Here is an 18,542-nt window from a genome sequence, read left to right as displayed (position 1 = left end):
TGACCAGAGGGATAGCCCAGGCCATATAACGTTGTGCTAAAACCAGGGGAGAGTTGGCCGGGGTGTGGCTGCTGCTCGGGAACTGGCTGGGCATCGGTCGGTTGGTGGTGAGCAATTTGTTTCTTCTTTCTCATTTCCATCACTTGTCTGTCTTGGGTTTTATTTCTCTCTCTTTTTGCTATTTGCCTTTTCATTACAATTTATTCTTCTTGTTATTTTTATTTCATTTTATTTCAATTTTGAAACTGTTCTTATCTCAACCCACGAGTATTCTCACTTTTGCCCTTCCAGTTCTCTTTCCTCCCATCCCGCTGGGGGTTGAGGGAGCGAGCGGCTCTGGTGTGTAGTTGCCAGCTGGGGTTAAACCACGACAACATCCGTATTTAATCTGGGAGAAGGAAGTTGTCCAGGGCAGCTGCTGTGATTTCCAGGAGGCCTCTAGCTTAAATTTCTCTCCTGGTCCTTTGCCCCTCCAGGGAAGGGAAGATGCCAGCGTAAGCCATTTTGGTGTGGGAGGAAACACATGCTAGAGCTTCTATAGCTGGAGATTTGAGCAAGAACTTGGGAAGGAAGCTGAGCTATTCCTGCTAAACAGGGCTTAAAGGCAGCTGTTGGTAACGTGTTCTGCAGGCCTGTGTGTAATCAAATACCACTTTAGTAGAACTAGAGCAAATGTGTGTTTTTAAGGCTTCTGGCTTGGTCTGGGCATGACTACCGTGTGTGGGAGGTTGTCCCTGTGCAAAGACTCAGTGTAAACACCCTGGCACACCTCTGGGGTGTCAAGCACTGGAAGCCCTGTGGAGCTCAACCTCTGGAGCACCCTGATGGGCTGCACAGCTGGGGTGGGGGCTGGCAGCGCTGTGTGGCAGCTCTGGGAAGCAGCAAGAGGAGTGAGCAGCTGGCTCTTGGGTTGGAGACCATCTCAGGGGAGCACTGGGGACATCAAGGCTGCAAGGACGGGCGTCAGGCTGTGCTCTGGGCTTGGTTAAAGTCAGCATTTCCTCCTTGAGTGAGCAGGACAGGGACTGCGTAGTCCGACTCTTCCTAGACTTGTTTGATAGGGACTCTCTGCATGTGTACTCTGGATGAACCGGTCCCTCAGCTCAAACAACTGCCAGCAAGAGGGAGGGAGGAAGGAAGAAAGTCAGAGCAGAGCAGTTTGACCTTGGAGCCATCTGCCCAGGTTCTGCTGCTGTTCCTTGTTGCTCCTCACCAGGAGCCAGTGCCCGTCCAGCAGGAGCAGAGCTGGCCCAGCTGTCTGCTCCCTCCTGTCCTCCGGAGGAAGCTGTGCTGTAACGAGGGCTCTCCATGTGGGGTGCTCATAGGGCCAGGTGCCTTTGGGGTGCTTCTGCGTGGGTGTAGGGTGCAGGCTGTGGGTCAGCCCAGCTGCCCAAGCAGGGAGCCGCAGGTGTGGAAGGATGAGGCTGGAGCCTGGCTCCAGGCATCCCAAAAGGCCCTTCCTTGGCCTGAGGAAGACTGGGGAGTGGCAGGCAAGGGAACGAGGGAGGTAAAATTGGGTGTGGTGGAAGTGACGAGGAAACACAACTCTTTAATAACCTTCATTTAATTTTTTCGTGACATTGGCATGTGTAGAAATGTTATAGGCTTGTTTACAATACTGATAACATTTGCATTGCTCTGTGGGTTAATAGCAAAGCCCTTTCTGTCAAGTACAATACAATCACTTCATAAATTTTTCATACAAAATAAATGCATAGAAATATCAACTGTTATTGCCATTAAATTCCTGAGTTATGCTGAGAACGTGTTCTCTTTGCCTTCATTAGATGCTCCCCGCTATCAGCAGGGACTGCTCGTCGGTCACAAAGCTCTGCGCTGTGTTGTAAAGTGTTCGTCCATGCAAGCTGACAACGGCACGTAGGGAAATTTTCTACATAGGAGAAAGGAAAGGAAACGCAAGTTAGCAGGCCTGTCACTGCCTCAGCACGGGTAACTTCAGCAGTCGGATGGAACACCAAAATGCAGATCGGCTCCAGAACTATATGCCCGACTCCCAGTCTGTTCTCCTGGCCAGACTCCATCATTTGCCTTGCAATCCTACAGCAAATGTCCCCTGTGCCAGTGACAGATCTTGCCAGTGAAGCCGATTAAAGTTACTCTGACGTTGGAGTCTGTGTGCTAACACCGCAGGGACGGATCCTCCTGAGGAAGAGAGGGCTGCTTACTGCTGTTCCTGCTACCGGCCCTCTAGCCCTGATGGCGGTTACCACAGGGCAGCCCATCCTGCGTCGTGTCAGGCTAGTCAGAGCTTGGAGAAGCAACGCGCTTAACGTTAACTTCGTTTTACCTGGAAGTCGCGGATATAGGTCAGGAAAAAGCTGAGGAAGGAGAATGCTAACGACCACTCTGAGATGGTGCTGATGATGTGAGCTGTGTAGCCCTGTGTAACAGTGAGAGGAGAGGAGAAAAAAAAAAAATCAGTGTGAAAAGCTCCTCTTGAACCTGCAATGGCACAAAGACGGCTTGTGCACATGACATCCCACATCCACAGCTCTTCCCTTTGGAGAGCAAAATCTCCTGGCGTAGCCAGAGTCTCTCAGAATGAAGTGCTGAACTCAGCAGAAGAGCGCGAATGACCAGGGAAACATCTGCCCCATGCAACTGGAATGACCCCACTGGGAATTTAATATCCACTCGCAAAACCTGAAGGCTTAAGCAAGAGCTTGGCATGACTAGCAGCAAAACCTCTGCACAAAAGTAAGGTTCAAGGCCCTCCCTTGGATGTAAGCAGACTCCAGAGAGGTGCCTTATGCTTTAACTGAAGGGAGGGGTGGGAAAAGCCCTCAAAACCAGCCTGCCCAGTATTTCCCCCAGTGAGTGCCATGCCTGCATCAGTGCCTGGAGAGGATGGGGAGGGCCAGGGAGATGGACAGAGCTGTGGAGACCTTTCCCTGTCCCACCCGGGACCCCGCACTGCCCCGTGCTTATCGCTTTGATGGCAGCTCTACCACTTGTGTCCTTTGGCCTACTCCTCCTCCTGCCTCCACCAGACGCCCACGTGGCAGCAGTCAGAACTCTGCTTTGCTGCAGCCAGCTGGCACGCGAGAGTCCTTATCTACAGTTATCGTGGCACAGTGACCAGGCATCGTGGACCAGCACACACCAGACAGGCTGGTAGTTTGACAGCTGGTTCAATTACTGCCCGTGAGCGAGATTAATTTAAAATAACGCTTGAAGGTGCAACTGTTTTGCTCAGAGCAGCACTTCAGCAAGTAGCTGCACACTGGCTCAACGGGTGAAGGTCACTTGCCTCTCCCAGCCCAAGTACGCGTACGCAACTGCAGGAAGTTACCAGCTGCATTTGCTGCTCCAAATAATGGAGCTGAGTTTTGTTGTCGGAATATTTTCTCCACTCAATCACTCACTTTTTCCTGTGGATCCCAGTGCAGCTTCTGCACTAGATTCGTTCCATACAGGCCACTGTATAAGACCACTGAGGAAACAAACACTGTAAAGAAATGACGTTAAGGAAGGTTCAATACCAAGAACGAGCAACTTGGAAATTCCAGACTTGGCTCGGGCTTGTGTCAAGCTGCGGCTGTAAGGAGGTGGCCGCGTGCTCCCCACAAGGTCTCCTCAGCACAGTGAGCAGTAACAGCGACATGGGCTGCTTCACACTGCACCTTCAGCTTGTCGGTTGTTCCAGCTGCCACTTGAAAAGGTTAATTCTGATCTACATCGATTACCTCTGTTTGCTGTATGCTGCATCTTGTTGTACCTCAACAAGATCAAACACAGCAGCTTTATGAAAGCATTTGAACTATGATCAAATGTGATTACTTAGCATTTAGGAATTTTTTTTTATCGGTATTTTCCAGGCTAGTAGTGCCTCGACCTCTTTCTCTGATTTGCTTTTCTGCTCCTCAGCCACCCTGAGTTCTTGATATGTGGGTGACAGGTTGGAATGCTGTATTGCTTGCAGCAGAGAGGGTTATCAGCTTTTCTGCTGCCCTCTTAGTTCACTCAAGGTTTGATAACTGCTATGGTACAGCAGCCAAGGAAAAATCCCCCATGACAATGATTCCTTGTTTGATCAGAGACCTGGGCTCTTTCCAGAGTTTCTGAGATGTTGCTCTTTCAACATCTTGTAGAGCGAAGGCGTGCTACATCAGTGCTACTGCCTTTGCAATGAAACTTCGAGCACGACGTTACAGAAGATCTGATTTTCATAGGATTAAGATATTAACTTCTTCAATTGTTAATGAGATTAAACATCAAGAGCCTCCTGATGTGAAGGATTAATTTTGGTGGTGAACAAGGCTGAACTCACTGGCACAAGCATGTCTTTGAAACCCCAGACTTCCAAAGCTCATTAAGAAATTGATGTGAGTGGTCCAGAGAGCTTTGGTTCCTGATCTGAATGCAAGTTACCCAATTCTCTGCTAATTAAAATGTACAGTTTTTGTAGCTGTTAGTTACCTGTCTGCATTACTACTGCAATGGAAAGAATTTAATCATCATGATACAAAAATAACGGGTTCCCATCCTCCCCTCGTTACAGAGTGGGTAATTAACTGCTTTGCTCTGTGTTAGTAATTCTGCTGTTTCACTCCAGCAGAGGATCAGGAGTATTTTTACAGAATCATTTAGGTTGGAAAAGACCCTGAAGATCATCAAGCCCAACCTTAAACCTACCGCTGCCAAGTCCACCACTAAACCACATCCCTAAGTGCCACATCTACATGGCTTTCAAATACCTCCAGGATGGGGACTCCACCACTGCCCTGGGCAGCCTGGTCCAGTGCCTGACAACCCTTCCAGTGAAGAAATTTTTCCTAATATCCAATCTAAACCTCCCCTGGTGCAACTTGAGGCCATTGCCTCTTGTCCTAGTGCCTGTTACTTGGGAACAGACACCAACCCCCACCTCGCTACACCCTCTTTCAGGTAGTTGTAGAGAGCGATAAGGTCCCCCCTCAGCCTCCTCTTCTCCAGGCTGAACGACCCTGGTTCCCTCAGCCGCTTGTCCTAGGTCTTGGTTCTCCAGACCTTTCACCACCCCCGTTGCCCTTCTCTGGACACACTTCGGCCCCTCAGTGTCCTTCTTGTAGTGAGGGGCCCAAAGCTGAACACAGTACTCGAGGTGCAGCCTCACCAGTGCTGAGTACAGGGGCCTGATCACCTCCCTACTCCTGCTGGCCACACCATTCCTGATACAAAATGCGTTTCCCTCTGTTCTCCAGTACCAGTTACAACCATTTCACCTATGACCACAGACTTCTCCCTGCTACCATCTTCCCCTTATTACATTATGAGCTGTTAATTTAGAAAATGCTCTTTATGATTTCCCTTTTCTTCCCCTCCCACACATATGTATGCATATATCATTATTTCTACAGCTTTACTTCCCTCTAATTTTGGTTAGACCACACTGGTATAAAAACCTCTAGAGATCTGGACTTTGTGGGTTTTTGGCATCTGTAAAAGGCTCTTAACTTGCAGCAGAGCATCTTGTTCCATTTTAGTCTTCCCCAATTGCATTTGGCTCCAAACTGTTCGAAACTGAAAATCTTATATTTTGCTAGCACCAAAAATTTCTGCTCGGGACGGCAATTCTCCAAGTCGGACAGATGACTTCCTTGCTCTGTGTCAAGCTGCCTCAGCAGGTAAGGGTGCTTCTCGCTGTTTTTCAGATAACCAGCCTGTGCTCAGACTATCGCTTCTCGGCTGGCTGGTACAGATTGTACAATCGTGCAGTAGCAGGCACGGGAGCTGAGCGAGGTGCTCCGTCACTGGGAAATGGGGCGTGTGGTTTAGTGCTGGTTTTGGCTGCCAGCCTGGAAATATGAGGAACTGGTGGGGAGTAAATTGGTGGCCTTGATTCAGCTGCAGAAGGGACAACATTTAAGCAATGATTTTTGCACTTGTGTCTTTGGAATGTAAATTTGAAAGCTTTAGTGTTGTGGTGCTGTTTGACAAAAAACTGAGTCATGGTTTTCAAAATACAAAGTTTAGGTCTATCAGGGTGAGCAGAGGAACTGCTGTGGTTCAGTTTCCTGATTGTTAAATGACTCGGGACAGGAAAAAGGCCTGTCTTTCTGGATGGGCTTGCCCAAATTTCTGCAAAACCCACAGCTGCCTCCAGCACTTGGAATTCAAAGTTAAGAGAGATGATAGATTCAAGAGCCGAAGGAAGGCTGTAGGGATTACTGGTCAGAAACCTCCCGTCTTTTGAACTGTAGGATGGGCAGGGGAGGAGATCAGAGGTCAAATGACTCTTCTGACTCCGCCTTGGCAATATGCTCCAGAATTCTCTCTCTGACAAATGCCAGTGCTTTAAACCCACTCTGGGAGGCAGCTGGCACAGGGCAGCATGGCTGCGCATGGGTAGGTTTGTAGTATTTTCTCCTGTGCTATCTTCTGTACTTCTCTTTTAGTTGTATCCAACTATAAAACTTGCTCCACCATTCCTGTCACCAGCAAACGGACACTTTTACTTCTTTTAGTTGTATCCAACTATAAAACTTGCTCCACCATTCCTGTCACCAGCAAACGGACACTTTTACTTCTTACCTGGCTTTATTCCTCCATACAACCACCCAGCTCTTCAGCACACTTGCCTTTCTCCCCATCTTTCATAAGCTACAGTCAGACCTCTTTGTGACAAACTCTTGTTTTGCCATTTTCAGTCTCTGATGTGCAGAAGGAAAGGAGGACAACAGGCGGTAACCATCCCTCTTACCTTTTTTTATTACCCAGTGACTCCCTTGTGGGCTTAACCTGCTGGTTCCCCTTTCTCCTAAAGTTCCCAGGTAGCAATACAGAACATGAATAGACAGCGCGACACACGCTGTACGTGTAAAGATGACAGGCCACCTGCGGCACAGCCTTCCACACTGGTAGGCTGAATTAATGTGGATGCAAAGACTGGCATTTGTGAAGGCTGCTCTGATTTACGGTGACGCTGCACAGCGAAAGGATACTGCTCACAATGCTCGAACAGCACCAGAGCAACACGGTCAGCCGGATCCAAAAGATGTCTTTGCTGTGAACTTCTGGCTGCATCAGGTAAGACAGGACAGTCTGAACCAGCATGTAAACGGCCCCTACTCCAAACGTCAGGCAGGCTCCAACCACGTGTACGTAGTACAGAATACATTTCTAGGGAAAGAAAGCACTGCTTGTACAGAACCTGGTTTCATTTTAAACTCAAGGACAATGTTCTTCTGTAAACCTTTGGCACTCCACCCACTCAGTTACCTTCTCACACCCCAAGCTACGCAGTTCTGGAACGTGCTAGTACTTCAATTTTTCTTGGAAACACCACACAGAGTTAGCTGGAAGCCAGCACCTGCCAGCCCTTTGTGTTGCTGTTTTTGTTGAGTTCTTGTGGCTAAGTTATAGGTCACAGCTATACCTTAACTACAGGAATTGATAAGAGCTGTTCTCGTTAGCCGTAACAGACAGCAATACAGAAACTGGATGCAGGAACCCCTGCGGCTGGGCAGGTGATGAGTGACAACAGGCTATCTGCTGAGCATTTCTATCCCAGGAATCTGCACATCTGTGACAGGTAATGCAATACAGGATAAACACGACACAGTTCTAGTACCCAAAATAGGATTAAAAATAATGAGGTTTAGCACTTCTCTGAATTAGTCTAGTTTGAGTAAGCCTTGTTTGTCAAATTAGTATGTTTGAATACTCAAGAGGGAACAAGGTTGCATCAAGCAGTAATACTTCTTAACTTAAAAAACACTATATGGGAATCCACTGTCAAATAGTAAAAATCATTAACACTAGAAGTTAATCCAAGAAAAACAACCCCAGTTAAAATTTATGCCCTGAAAAATCACGTTGTATTCAGGCCTTTCCTCTCATCCCTGGCTAAACACAGCACCAAAGACAGAAACTAAAAAGTGGGATCTTGCCAGTTGTGCAACGCAAGGCTTGGCAGCGTCCCTGCCCTCCAGTGGTGCAGGCCATCCTTTATGCCCTAAAGCAGGAGGCTGTCTGTGTAGTTTAATAAGTATTAAGATCAGGAATTGGAGTCGCCCTTTCCTCACAATCTCCATGTGCACCTTATGCGCACAAATGAATCTGAAGTGCTCTATCCAGTGTAACAGAGATGGGGATTTATATTTAAATAGTGAATAATCACGTTGCAAAGGCGTGTGCTCCAAAATCATGTGCTGTTCAGTGACGAGGTGTCATCAGAGAGAAATCTTTGCCCTACAGAGGAGAAAATCAATAGCCACAGCTAGACTCCAGCAACAGTACCGGCTGAACAGAGTGGATTAAACCTCCCCTGAGGGAGCCCTGCGCTACTGCTCGGACTCCCAGCAGTGAGAACTGCCTGGAGCTCTCTGTGTGAAGGCTGTTCCCACATCCCCTTTGTTCATCTTCATGTATTTTCGCACTTCTGTTGTTTTCACTAACTAGTGGATTCCAGGGGGCTTGAGCTCCTTTTGCCTCTGGGGTGGCCCTCAGCAGGTCCCCAGCATCACTTGGATAAGCAGGTAGATCGCTTCCAATTTTTGTCTCGCTCAAGACTAAATGTAACACAAACTACTTAACAAAATAACATGCAACTTGTATATTTTGATCATCTTGAAATCTACAGAAAGTAGCCACAGCCTCTCCTGACCAGTGGTGGAGAGAAATCATGGAGGTAAAGGCAGCCTGGAGGCTTTTGCTTGGTGGGTGTGGTAAGGGAGGTTGTGGCCTCTGGGTGTAGCTGGGGCTCTAGAACAAAGCAAATAGCTTGAGGCCTCCAAAAATAAAAACCCCCAAATGAGTGTGTTGGGGTTTCTAAGACAGGAGCTGCTGAAGCACTTGGAGAGCTGTGCTAGGGGAAGAGGAGCAGGGAAAAAGGTGGAGCTTTCCAGGAGCTTCTCCTCTGCTTCTCCCTGTCACCAACCCAGCAGGCGACCAAGTTGACCAAGGTGACGCTGCAGCCTGCTGAAGGCACCACTACAGATCGCCCCGAACCCAGTAGGGAATCAACGTGATGAGACTGGCAACTATACAACTGCTTTGCATGTAATAGCCATGGATGTAGAATACGGCCCTGCTGATGGTGTGGTATGTGAGAATATCAGATTTTTTCTTTTTTTCTGGAGGGGGTGGGAAGTATTGGGGAGAAATAAAACAGAGACAAAATTCAAAAGCTGGTTAACATTGCAGGATTTTCAAGAATTGCGCAGGTTTGAAGGAAAACATACCTAAGAGGGCAGATTTTTCAGAGCTGGACTTCTTGTGGGGTTGGGTGTTCTTGTTGGCTTTACTTCTAGTTGTATTTTGACTATTTGATACCTGATCCTCCTGAGTCAAAATACAATGTAGTTGTGGTCTTTGAATCTGGAGCTAGGCCTTTCAAATCCCCTAGGAGGAGGTCCAAGATGAGTTTTCTTCTTGCAAAACTTGTGGGTTTTTTAATGTTTTGAAATTTCAGGAATGGCTGCTCACATGTCCCAGTGGATAAAGAAATAAGTAAGAAATTATAAACCAACCGTAATTTTTTTTTAACAATTTTCTGTAGGGAATTTGACAAAAAACAGGTCTGTCCCCCAAAAATCCTCATTTTATCAGATCTCTGAGTAAACAAACACACAACTCTGGACAGCTTTGGAACATTGCAAGCAAAGCACAAACCTGGAAATTTGCAATAATGCAAAGTCCAAAACAGCTCATCAGTCCTAGTGTAAGGCCAATCTTATTCAGCTTGATGATCCTGGATTTTTCTGGATTCAAAGCGTGAACTTGTTTGTAACGTACATACATGGTAGCCATACCTGTAAATGAAGAACCCAAAGGCAGTAAGGTCTTCAGCTGACAAGCAGATTGTCCTTTTTTAAGGAAGATTCTGAGTGACAGAGGCAACTATTTAAAATACAAAAACTGTCTTACGGTACACTGAAATAGGAAAGCTGAGAATCTGGAAGCCAAAACTGAAATAATACAATGGTAAACAAGTCAACTGACTAGCTTTTTCTGATCTCTTTCATTTGAAAGGCACACTAGGTTGCTTCTCCCCCTCTCCATAATCGCAGCACATTTAGGCTGCCTTGATTTTGCACTTCTATTTCCTTTACTGGTCTGTCGGGTTTTTTACATGCATTTTTGGCCTTCTGGAATCTGCAATTGTCCTAACATCCCTAACATACACTTTCCTCTGAATTGCTTAAGAGAATTAATATTAATTGTTTAGAATTTGGGGTTTGACTCAGAATTATGGGCTGTTTAATGATCTGAATAAGGAAATTAAATTGTTTGAAGCTGTGTGCATTCCAGAACTGCCTGCTGGTTGCCAAGGACAGCTTTCTGTACTCACCCAAGAAAGCCGAAATATTTAACATGATCCCAAATAAGCATCTTTCAGGTGGTATTGTCCCTGTATCACTGGAAGAGATAAATGGAGTGATACATATCTATACTAAAAATACTTGCAACATAACTTCACTTATTTCAGTCTACAAAGGAACCATATAAAACAGGTTTGTGAAAAAGCCCTCCCAGATATTTTTCACTGAATATTTCATTACTCTAACTACACTGAGCTAGTTTCTAGAGCTGTAGAAATAAATATGGTAAAGACGTGCTATCCTTATAACAAGGAATGAACATACTTGGTGTAATTATTCCTTTTATATTGATCTTCATTCCATAAAAGGTGAATAAAGAGTATTAAAACTGGAAAAATTAAGACACTGGAAAACTGAAAGACCAAAACTAAGGTCATGTGTACAGCCTTGATGCAATGCAGCTGGGAATACAGATTACTGTACGGATTTACTGGTGCAGCCCAACCTGGTGACAGCAAGACGCTTCACGGTGAACAGAGGGCTGGAGATGCACCCCCAGTTTTCTTGTTCATCTTAATTTTAAGGATACGTTTGCAGAGCCACGGCTTAGACTTTTGCACAAAAATAGACAGTTTTAAATAGTTACACACAAACAACTATAAACAGCTAGTTAGTTTAGAAATGGAGCTGTTTGTTAGGTAAGAATTGCTGTTTAAAATTTGGAGTTGGGCGAGACTTGATGGGAGTGAGAGGCCAATTCAACACTACGATACAGTACGAGCGTTACTGACCTGATGTAGGGCACCAAAGGGTCGACGTGGTGTAGGACGATCGCAGTAATGTATGAAAACACAAAAGAGGCAGCTGACCAAACAACCAAAGCCACAGGCAAGACAGAGAGGCCTTGCTGAAACCACCACATTTCAGTGGCTGGCTTCTAACTTTGAACACTGTAGGAATCAAACACAAAGGTGTACTAAGATTTCTCAAAGGTTTTGCTTTTCTGGAGGCAAGCTGCTTCAAATACAGCAATTTGATATTGCTCTCAGTCCTGGTCCTGCAAACCCAAGTGAACATTTGACTTCACGGCACGGAAGCAATCATAAATAAGCAGAAATAACACTGCAAATGTTCATTTCTGAAAAGAAAGCAGTAGTGTCGCTTTACTACATGTCTTGGCATTTGTTGCTGCCAGAAGAAAGTCAAATGGGTCACTGTGAGTAACGGACTCTACTTCCTTCTTACCCTCGTGTCACACCACCATGTTAGAATTAGTGAGGCTGACAGGGAATGTGTCCCAGTGGTGACAGTTTAACTGATAGTGGCTGTTGTAGAGCCCCTGATTTCCATTAACAATCCACTGCGTAGACATGGAGAAAATGACCTAAAATTACTTTAATGTCTGCACTCATTTACTACCTGTCAACGCTGTGTGACTCAACATCTGTTATAAGCATCCCTTAAATAAGCTCACAGATATCTATGAGCAAGGGCTGACTGCTACCAGCCACAACCTTCAAACTCAAGGGCTGCTTACTCCTGGTGGCAGTATGGCAGCTCCGTGTTTTACATGGAGGAAGGAGGAAAAGGTCCATTTGCAGTGGAGCGAAATGGCTAACTCTGTACTCACTACCAAGTTCCATAAGTCCCAGCCTGACAGCAAATCTATGTCTCTAGTCTCAGTTCTCTAACAGCAATAATGTGTAGCAGTGTCACCCTGGTGAGCTTACACAGAGAGAACTGTGGCTTCTCTCTACTCTTGGTGCTAGAGGGAAGTAATTTTCTATCGGCTTCAAACACAAAGCTAAGCAGAGCTGAGTTCAGAACCCCAGAATGGCTGAGGTGGGAAGGGAGGTCACCTTGTCCTACTCCCCTCCTCAAGCTGGGCCACCCAGAGCCAGGGTGCAGGATGGCTTTTGAGTATCTCCAAAGACAGAGATACTACAACCTCTCTGGGCAACCTCTGCCAGTGCTCTGTCATCCTCACAGTGAAAATGTGCTTTCTTATGGTCAGACAGAGCCTCCTGCGTTTCAGTTTGTGCCCCACTCTGGTCCTGTCGCTGGGCACCACTGAAAAGAGCCTGGCTCCGTCCTTCTTGCACCCTCCCTTCAGGTACTTGTACGCATTGATGAGATCCTGCCCGAGCCTTCTCTTCTCTAGGCTATACTTGGCTCTGTGTTTTATGCCATGTTACAGATGGCGTTTCCTGACATTTACACCAGTGAGAAGAGTACAGAAAGTGTTTAAGCAAAGTTGAAACTGCAGACTGTAAATGGAATATGAAACAGGAAAGAGGTGAAGAGCAAGTAATAAAAGTACAGATCCAAGGGCATCCAGGCAAAGATCAAACAGTATGTGAGAAAAGCAAAATAACATTGAGACAAAATAGGAAGGGGTGCAGCACTGAGATGTTTTAGGAGGGCATTGCCTAGAGCATTAGACTGGAAGAAAGGAGAAAGGGAAAAGGAAGAGAGACAGGAAGCACCAAGACTAGAAAGTTTCATGGGAGGAAAAAAGAAGGTGAAACAAAAGCAGGTGAATGCAGCAACAGAGCAGAGCTCATCAACTCCTCTGCATCTCACTCAGGAGACCTCAGCGCTCTCCTGACGTGGGCTCACTGCACACAGCAGATACGCAGTCACAGGCAGACCTTTGTTGTTCCATGGAATATCGTGTTGCTGACCCTTGCCAGCCCGCGTGTCTAGGGGAGCTTGTGGAAAGCTAGGTTGATAGATTCGTCACATAATGCATAATCATGCCTAATGAGAATTGCTCATTTACCAGAAATTGGTGACTGTCGTGAGTCTGTGCTGCTTTTAAGCCTAGAATATTAGTAGTTCAAACAAGAACAAACGAGCTCTGCCATGCTCCTGGGAGGTAATGAAAGCCAACTCTAACTGCTAACCCTTGAAAAGAATGTACAATGACATGCTTGTAAAATGACAGGTTCAGCTGCTTTTAAGGAAGATGTTAGGTAGCAGATAAAGGTCTCTAACAGGAGTTGTAGGGAGTAAGAACAGTAATAGAATTAAAGTTGCTTTCTTACACTTAAGCTTTCATTTTTAGGCTAAGTATAACATTTGCCCTCTAATGCTGACTTTCATTTTAAGACTGTAACACAGTAAAAATAGTAATGAATATGACTTCACAATGCCATCTCTTTGTGAGTAAATTGGGAATTTGAAAGAGAAATGCATATTTTGCATGGCGTTCTCTGTTCTAGAAGTTATGTGCCTGGGCATGCGATTCAAAACTTCAAGCAGTCAGTCTGATGCTTAGATTTCACTTTTCCTGTAACGTTTAAATGTTAACAGTACCTTAACTTCCTTTCTGAGCTAGCAGATTTTTGCCTGAAAAACAAATAAAAAATTATTGCCACGTACCTGAGAACAAGGACATCAAAAGAAATGTCTCCTCAAGGGGAATCCAAAGTCATCTTTCTGATGATGTTCCACATTCGCTTCATTTTTTTTCTGAATCTTTGAGATACAAAGGAAAATAATCAAGATGTGAGATGCTTTTATACCCCTTACTCTATAGTATTTATTCTCCTTCTTAGCACCTTGTGTTCATCATTGCTGCTGACTGGCCATTGCATTAGACGGACCATTGGGCTGACACACTGTGTTTTTCCTACATTCCAAGTGGTTTAAGGAGTGAAGCTTGTGGATGGTGGGATGGTAGAAATGCAGAAAAACAAGTGTTTAAGACTTTTTGAATTATAGGACTTGTCTACACAAAGATTTAACTTGAAATGAGAAGCTTTTAAGAAAAAAAATGAATGCAACTGTTTTAATGCCATTAAAACCAGTGCCCGTGATCTCGCTTTCATGTAAGGAAGAGGCCAGAACATGGAGTCTTCCCGTTTCACGGTGGGTGAGCATCCCAACGTGATGCTGGTGCTACGCTGAATACGTGGCAGGATAGCTGCTGAAGCAACCTGCATTCAGCCAGACATCCCACGGCTCCTGCCCCCTCTTCACGTGAGCAGCTGCCGTTTTCATACACCAAAAAGCCGTCAGAGAGGAGACGCTGTGCTGCGTTCCCGTCAGCTGGCAACATTCATTGCGCAGATGTCTGCAACGTTCGGGTGCTGGTCAGCCGCAGCTCTGGGTGACCGCTGCCGCCTGGACGCAGTGGGACTGACGCTACGTGGGGGTAAGGCTCACAAACAACGCAGATTTTCCACCTGTTCAGAGTATTTGCACACGCGTGCAGTTTAATTTACCTGGACTAAAGCGGGGTTAGTAAAGCAGAACAGCTACTCCCCATTTCCCCCCTGGATGTTGCTCTTATCATATGAGGCCACGCAGGCAGCTCGTCGGCAACGTCTGCTCCGGAGCAAGCCCTGCTGCAGCAAAGCCCTCAGTCAGTTGAGACCGAGCATCTCCACAACCTGTGCTGTCACTTCGCCCAAAGCCAAGGCCTCGACACAAATTACGCTCGCTTTCATGTGGTCAGGCGTAAGGAGCGGTGTGGTGGCTTCAGCTGCAACCCGAGAGCTCTGGTGAGGCACGACTTCTTCTGTGAATATAGCCGCAGGCTGGTTCATCCCAACGGCACGGGGATTCCAGCTGGTTTGGGCTCTGCCAGAAAACTGCAGCTCTGGCCCTCTTACTTTCACAGACATAAACCCCTAATGAACTCTCCTTACACTTAAAAACTGTTTTGTAATTATTTTTCCCCACTGAATTCTCTTTCTTAGCTCTGTCCATCTCTTCCCTGAATTCTTATCATCTCCCCTCATCTTCCTGTTTAAAGTTTTCTAGTGACATCAAGTCTTTTCTCACGCTGTTACGTGGGCAGACTGTACGTCCCAAACGCAGGCTTTGTTCCGCGCAAAGCGCTGTCTCCATTTATGGCCCCGTCTGCTCGAGGCCGGCCCAGCTTCGCCCTGCTGCAGACACACCGGGGCCAGCTCACAGGGCTCTGCTGCGGAGCGGCTGGGCAAGCACAGGCGCATCAGGAGGCTTCGCACATCACCGGGAGGCAGGATGGAACTGCCTTGCGATTTGCCAGCTGGAAGGTCCTGAAATGAATTATTATTAACACCTCATCTTGTCCTACTGTTTTCAGCAGTGAGAGAGAAAACACGCTCAACCTCCTTGTTTTTTCACAGGGTTCTTTGCCAACTGATTATACAACGGCAAAGGCTAGCCTCTCTTTTCAACATCACTACTAATTTCTTAAACAATTATCCTGACCTGTAGGCACTTTTGTGTCCTAAGGGGGTTTTTAAGCCCCAGTTTGAGAATCACAGTCTTTCCTGCCATAGACATTATCAAATCATTCTCAAGATCAAGCCAAGGAAGTGTTTCAAAAACAAAGGAGATTTTAACCGCCCCTGAGGTTTTTCTTTAAAGGCAGGAAGTCTGCAGCAGCATTCTGCACATGCTTGAGCATGCGGAATAGAAACTACAAATGAAAATGAAAGGTGGCCACGGCCATTAACGGCAGAACGTTCATGTTACCTAGAACGATAACGCTGAGAAGATGGTCAAAAGTTGGTGTGGAAAAGGGAAATTTCTAAATTAGCGCTGATACCCTGACTGCCAGCCTGCCTCTTCCCTGATCCCTCAGCAAGCCAGGCAGAGATAAAGCCGTACTGAGGGATGCTCCTTCTCCCCTCCCGCAAAATCCGCCAACAGACACGGTGTGGTGTGTCCAAGGAGGAAAGACAAAGAAATTTGCCGGGTGCATTCCCAAGTAAACACAAAGGTTGGATGAGGATGAGTCAGAAAGGGACTGAACACCTTCATTTGCGCAACTTGTCAGGGTCAAACTGATAAGAACGGTTAAAGGTTGCTAATCCTCAAAGGACCAGAAGGGAGAGAGTAGGAAATGTGTCACCTTTGTTGTTCTCGCTGCAGGGTAATGACGGGTGACTCATTTTGAGTGTTTTCTCGGTACAGACACCAAAAAAGTTGCTATTCAATCTTTCAGATATGGGCGTCAGCCTTCAAGAGAGTTGAAGCGAGGATCTTCGCGCCCTCGCTAAGCCGCTGTGACCCAGCTGGGGAGGCAGCAGAATGGCACGGCGCCAAACCAAACCCAGCCGGCCACAAAATACCGTGACATCAGGACGTACCGAGGCCTGTTTTAGAAACCTGGCACACCACGATCCCGGTCTGTAGCGACAGCTGATCGAGGAGCCCAATGTCAGGGACGAACGCACGCTACCTGTCAGGCCAACCAGAGAAAAGCGGCTAAAAATCCGTGAGAGCTCAAAGCAGAGAGCGGGAGGGAGTTTCGCACCTTATGGCCAGGGAGTTGGAGCTGTCGGGGGAATTGAAGCTACGGGGGGACTGAACCTGTCGGGGGGATCAAAGCTATGGGGGGAATCGAAGCTGTCGGGGGGAATCGAAGCTGTTGGGGGGATCGAAGCTGTTGGGGGGATCGAAGCTGTTTGGGGATCGAAGCGGTTGGAGGGATCAAAGCTGTCGGGGGGATTGAAGCGGTTGGGGGGATCAAAGCTGTTTGGGGATCGAAGCTGTTGGGGATCGAAGCTGTCAGGGGGATCCAAGCTGTTGGGGGGGATCAAAGCTGTTGGGGGGGATCAAAGCTGTCGGGGGGATCGAAGCAGTTGGAGGGATCAAAGCGGTTGGAGGGATCAAAGCGGCTAAAAATCTGTGAGAGCTCAAAGCAGAGGGCGGGAGGGAGTTTCGCACCTTACAGCCAGGGAGTCGGAGCTGTCGGGGGGATCGAAGCTGTCGGGGGAATTGAAGCTATGGGGGGTTGAACCTGTCAGGGGGATCAAAGCTATGGGGGATCGAAGCTGTCGGGGGGATCAAAGCTGTAGGGGGAATTGAAGCTGTTGGGGGGATTGAACCTGTCGGTGGGATCGAAGCTGTTGGGTGGGACCGAAGCTGTTGGGGGGGATTGAAGCTGTCGGGGGGATCGAAGCGGTTGGGGGGATCGAAGCGGCTAAAAATCCGTGAGAGCTCAAAGCAGAGAGCGGGAGGGAGTTTCGCACCTTACGGCCAGGGAGTTGGAGCTGTCGGGGGGATCGGAGCTGTCGGGGGAACTGAAGCTACGGGGGGATTGAACCTGTCGGGGGGATCGAAGCTATGGGGGGAATCGAAGCTGTTGGGGGGATCGAAGCTGTTGGGGGGATCAAAGCTGTCGGGGGGATCAAAGCTGTCGGGGGGATCAAAGCGGCTAAAAATCTGTGAGAGCTCAAAGCAGAGGGCGGGAGGGAGTTTCGCACCTTACAGCCAGGGAGTCGGAGCTGTCAGGGGGGATCAAAGCTGTCGGGGGAATTGAAGCTATGGGGGGTTGAACCTGTCAGGGGGATCAAAGCTATGGGGGGATCGAAGCTGTTGGGGGGATCGAAGCTGTTGGGGGGATCGAAGCTGTCAGGGGGATCGAAGCGGTTGGGGGGATCGAAGCTGTTGGAGGGATCAAAGCTGTCAGGGGGATCAAAGCTATGGGGGATCAAAGCTGTTGGGGGGATTGAAGCTGCTGGGGGGGATCGCAGCTATGGGGGGATCGAAGCTGTTGGAGGGATCGGAGCTGTTGGGGGGATCAAAGCTATCGCGAGGTCACGGAGCGGGGCTGGGGGTGCCAGGTGCGTGGGGGGCTGCTGGGGGTGGGCAGGGAGAGGGACAAGGGCCCAGGAGGGAGGGAAGGGGAGGCCTGAGGGTGAGCGGGCTGAGGGGCTGGGTGGGGTCCCCGGGGCCGGGGGTCACTGGGAGCAACGGGCGGCGCGGGGAATGGTGGCCGGGGGTGACTGGGGCAGCAGGGAGGGTGGCGGGGGCACGGCGGAGGGTGGCGGGGGATGTGCAGGGGGAGGGAGCTGGCGGGCTCCAGTGGGGCTGGGGGGGCTCTCGGCAGGCGGGGCGGGCAGGAACGAGCAGCCCGGGGATGGCCCCGGGGACACCGGGGGGTCGCTGGGGGGGTGCCCGGGAGGCGGAGGGGGGGGGCGGGACACGGTGGGGGGGAGGAGGGGGATGGGCGAGGCCGCGCGCGCCGAGGTCCCCCCTTCTCCCCCCCCCCCCCGCATTTACCTCAGCCGCTCCCGCGCCGTCCCCGCGGCGGCCTCGCGCCGCCCCGCCCCTCTCCGCCCCGCCCCGCCCCCGGCGCGCGCCGCTGTCTCCGCCCACCTCCTTTCCGGCCGTCGCAAAAGGGGCGTAAAAAGCGTCGCCCGGTGCGGGGAGGCTGAGGTGAATGTTGGGTTGTTGTCGGTGGTGGGGGGGTCGGGGTTTGTTCTCCTGGTTCTGTGTCTGCCTGGGCGGGACGGGGTCCCTGAGGGAGAGGGGTGCCGTGTGGGTGAGGGC

General features: G+C 48.6%; 2 protein-coding genes across 7 annotated transcripts in view; one reads left to right on the top strand and one right to left on the bottom strand.

Moving 5' to 3' along the window:
- Window positions 1-1,548: 1,548 nt before the first annotated feature.
- On the bottom strand, window positions 1,549-18,328 carry DRAM2 (DNA damage regulated autophagy modulator 2). Of its 3 annotated transcripts, none has more exons than XM_075442771.1 (9): window positions 18,273-18,328; window positions 13,650-13,745; window positions 11,057-11,215; window positions 10,295-10,362; window positions 9,616-9,755; window positions 6,945-7,122; window positions 3,387-3,469; window positions 2,309-2,401; window positions 1,549-1,891 (listed from the first exon to the last, which is right to left on the bottom strand). In XM_075442771.1, exons 3-9 carry the CDS (start codon window positions 11,185-11,187, stop codon window positions 1,784-1,786), a joined length of 801 nt encoding a protein of 266 aa, XP_075298886.1. In that variant the 5' UTR covers window positions 11,188-11,215; window positions 13,650-13,745; window positions 18,273-18,328; the 3' UTR covers window positions 1,549-1,783. The 3 variants fall into 3 exon arrangements, with proteins under 3 accessions (XP_075298886.1, XP_075298884.1, XP_075298885.1); XM_075442769.1 differs by lacking the exon at window positions 18,273-18,328 and adding an exon at window positions 16,355-16,443; XM_075442770.1 differs by lacking the exon at window positions 18,273-18,328 and adding an exon at window positions 16,117-16,196.
- Window positions 16,394-18,542, top strand: part of CEPT1 (choline/ethanolamine phosphotransferase 1) — a 34,076-nt gene continuing 31,927 nt past the window's right edge. For 2 of the 4 annotated variants that reach the window (XM_075442748.1, XM_075442751.1), the window contains exon 1: window positions 16,394-16,482. The gene's annotated coding sequence lies outside the window, so the exon portion shown is untranslated. Of the gene's footprint in view, window positions 16,483-17,184; window positions 17,201-18,322; window positions 18,429-18,542 lie in introns of those variants that run through there. The other 2 variants (XM_075442752.1, XM_075442750.1) reach the window with 2 other exon arrangements.

Source organism: Opisthocomus hoazin, chromosome 25, assembly GCF_030867145.1.
Source record: "Opisthocomus hoazin isolate bOpiHoa1 chromosome 25, bOpiHoa1.hap1, whole genome shotgun sequence".
NCBI classification, from domain to species: Eukaryota; Metazoa; Chordata; class Aves; order Opisthocomiformes; family Opisthocomidae; genus Opisthocomus; species Opisthocomus hoazin.
This window is presented reverse-complemented; position numbering and strand designations above follow the sequence as displayed.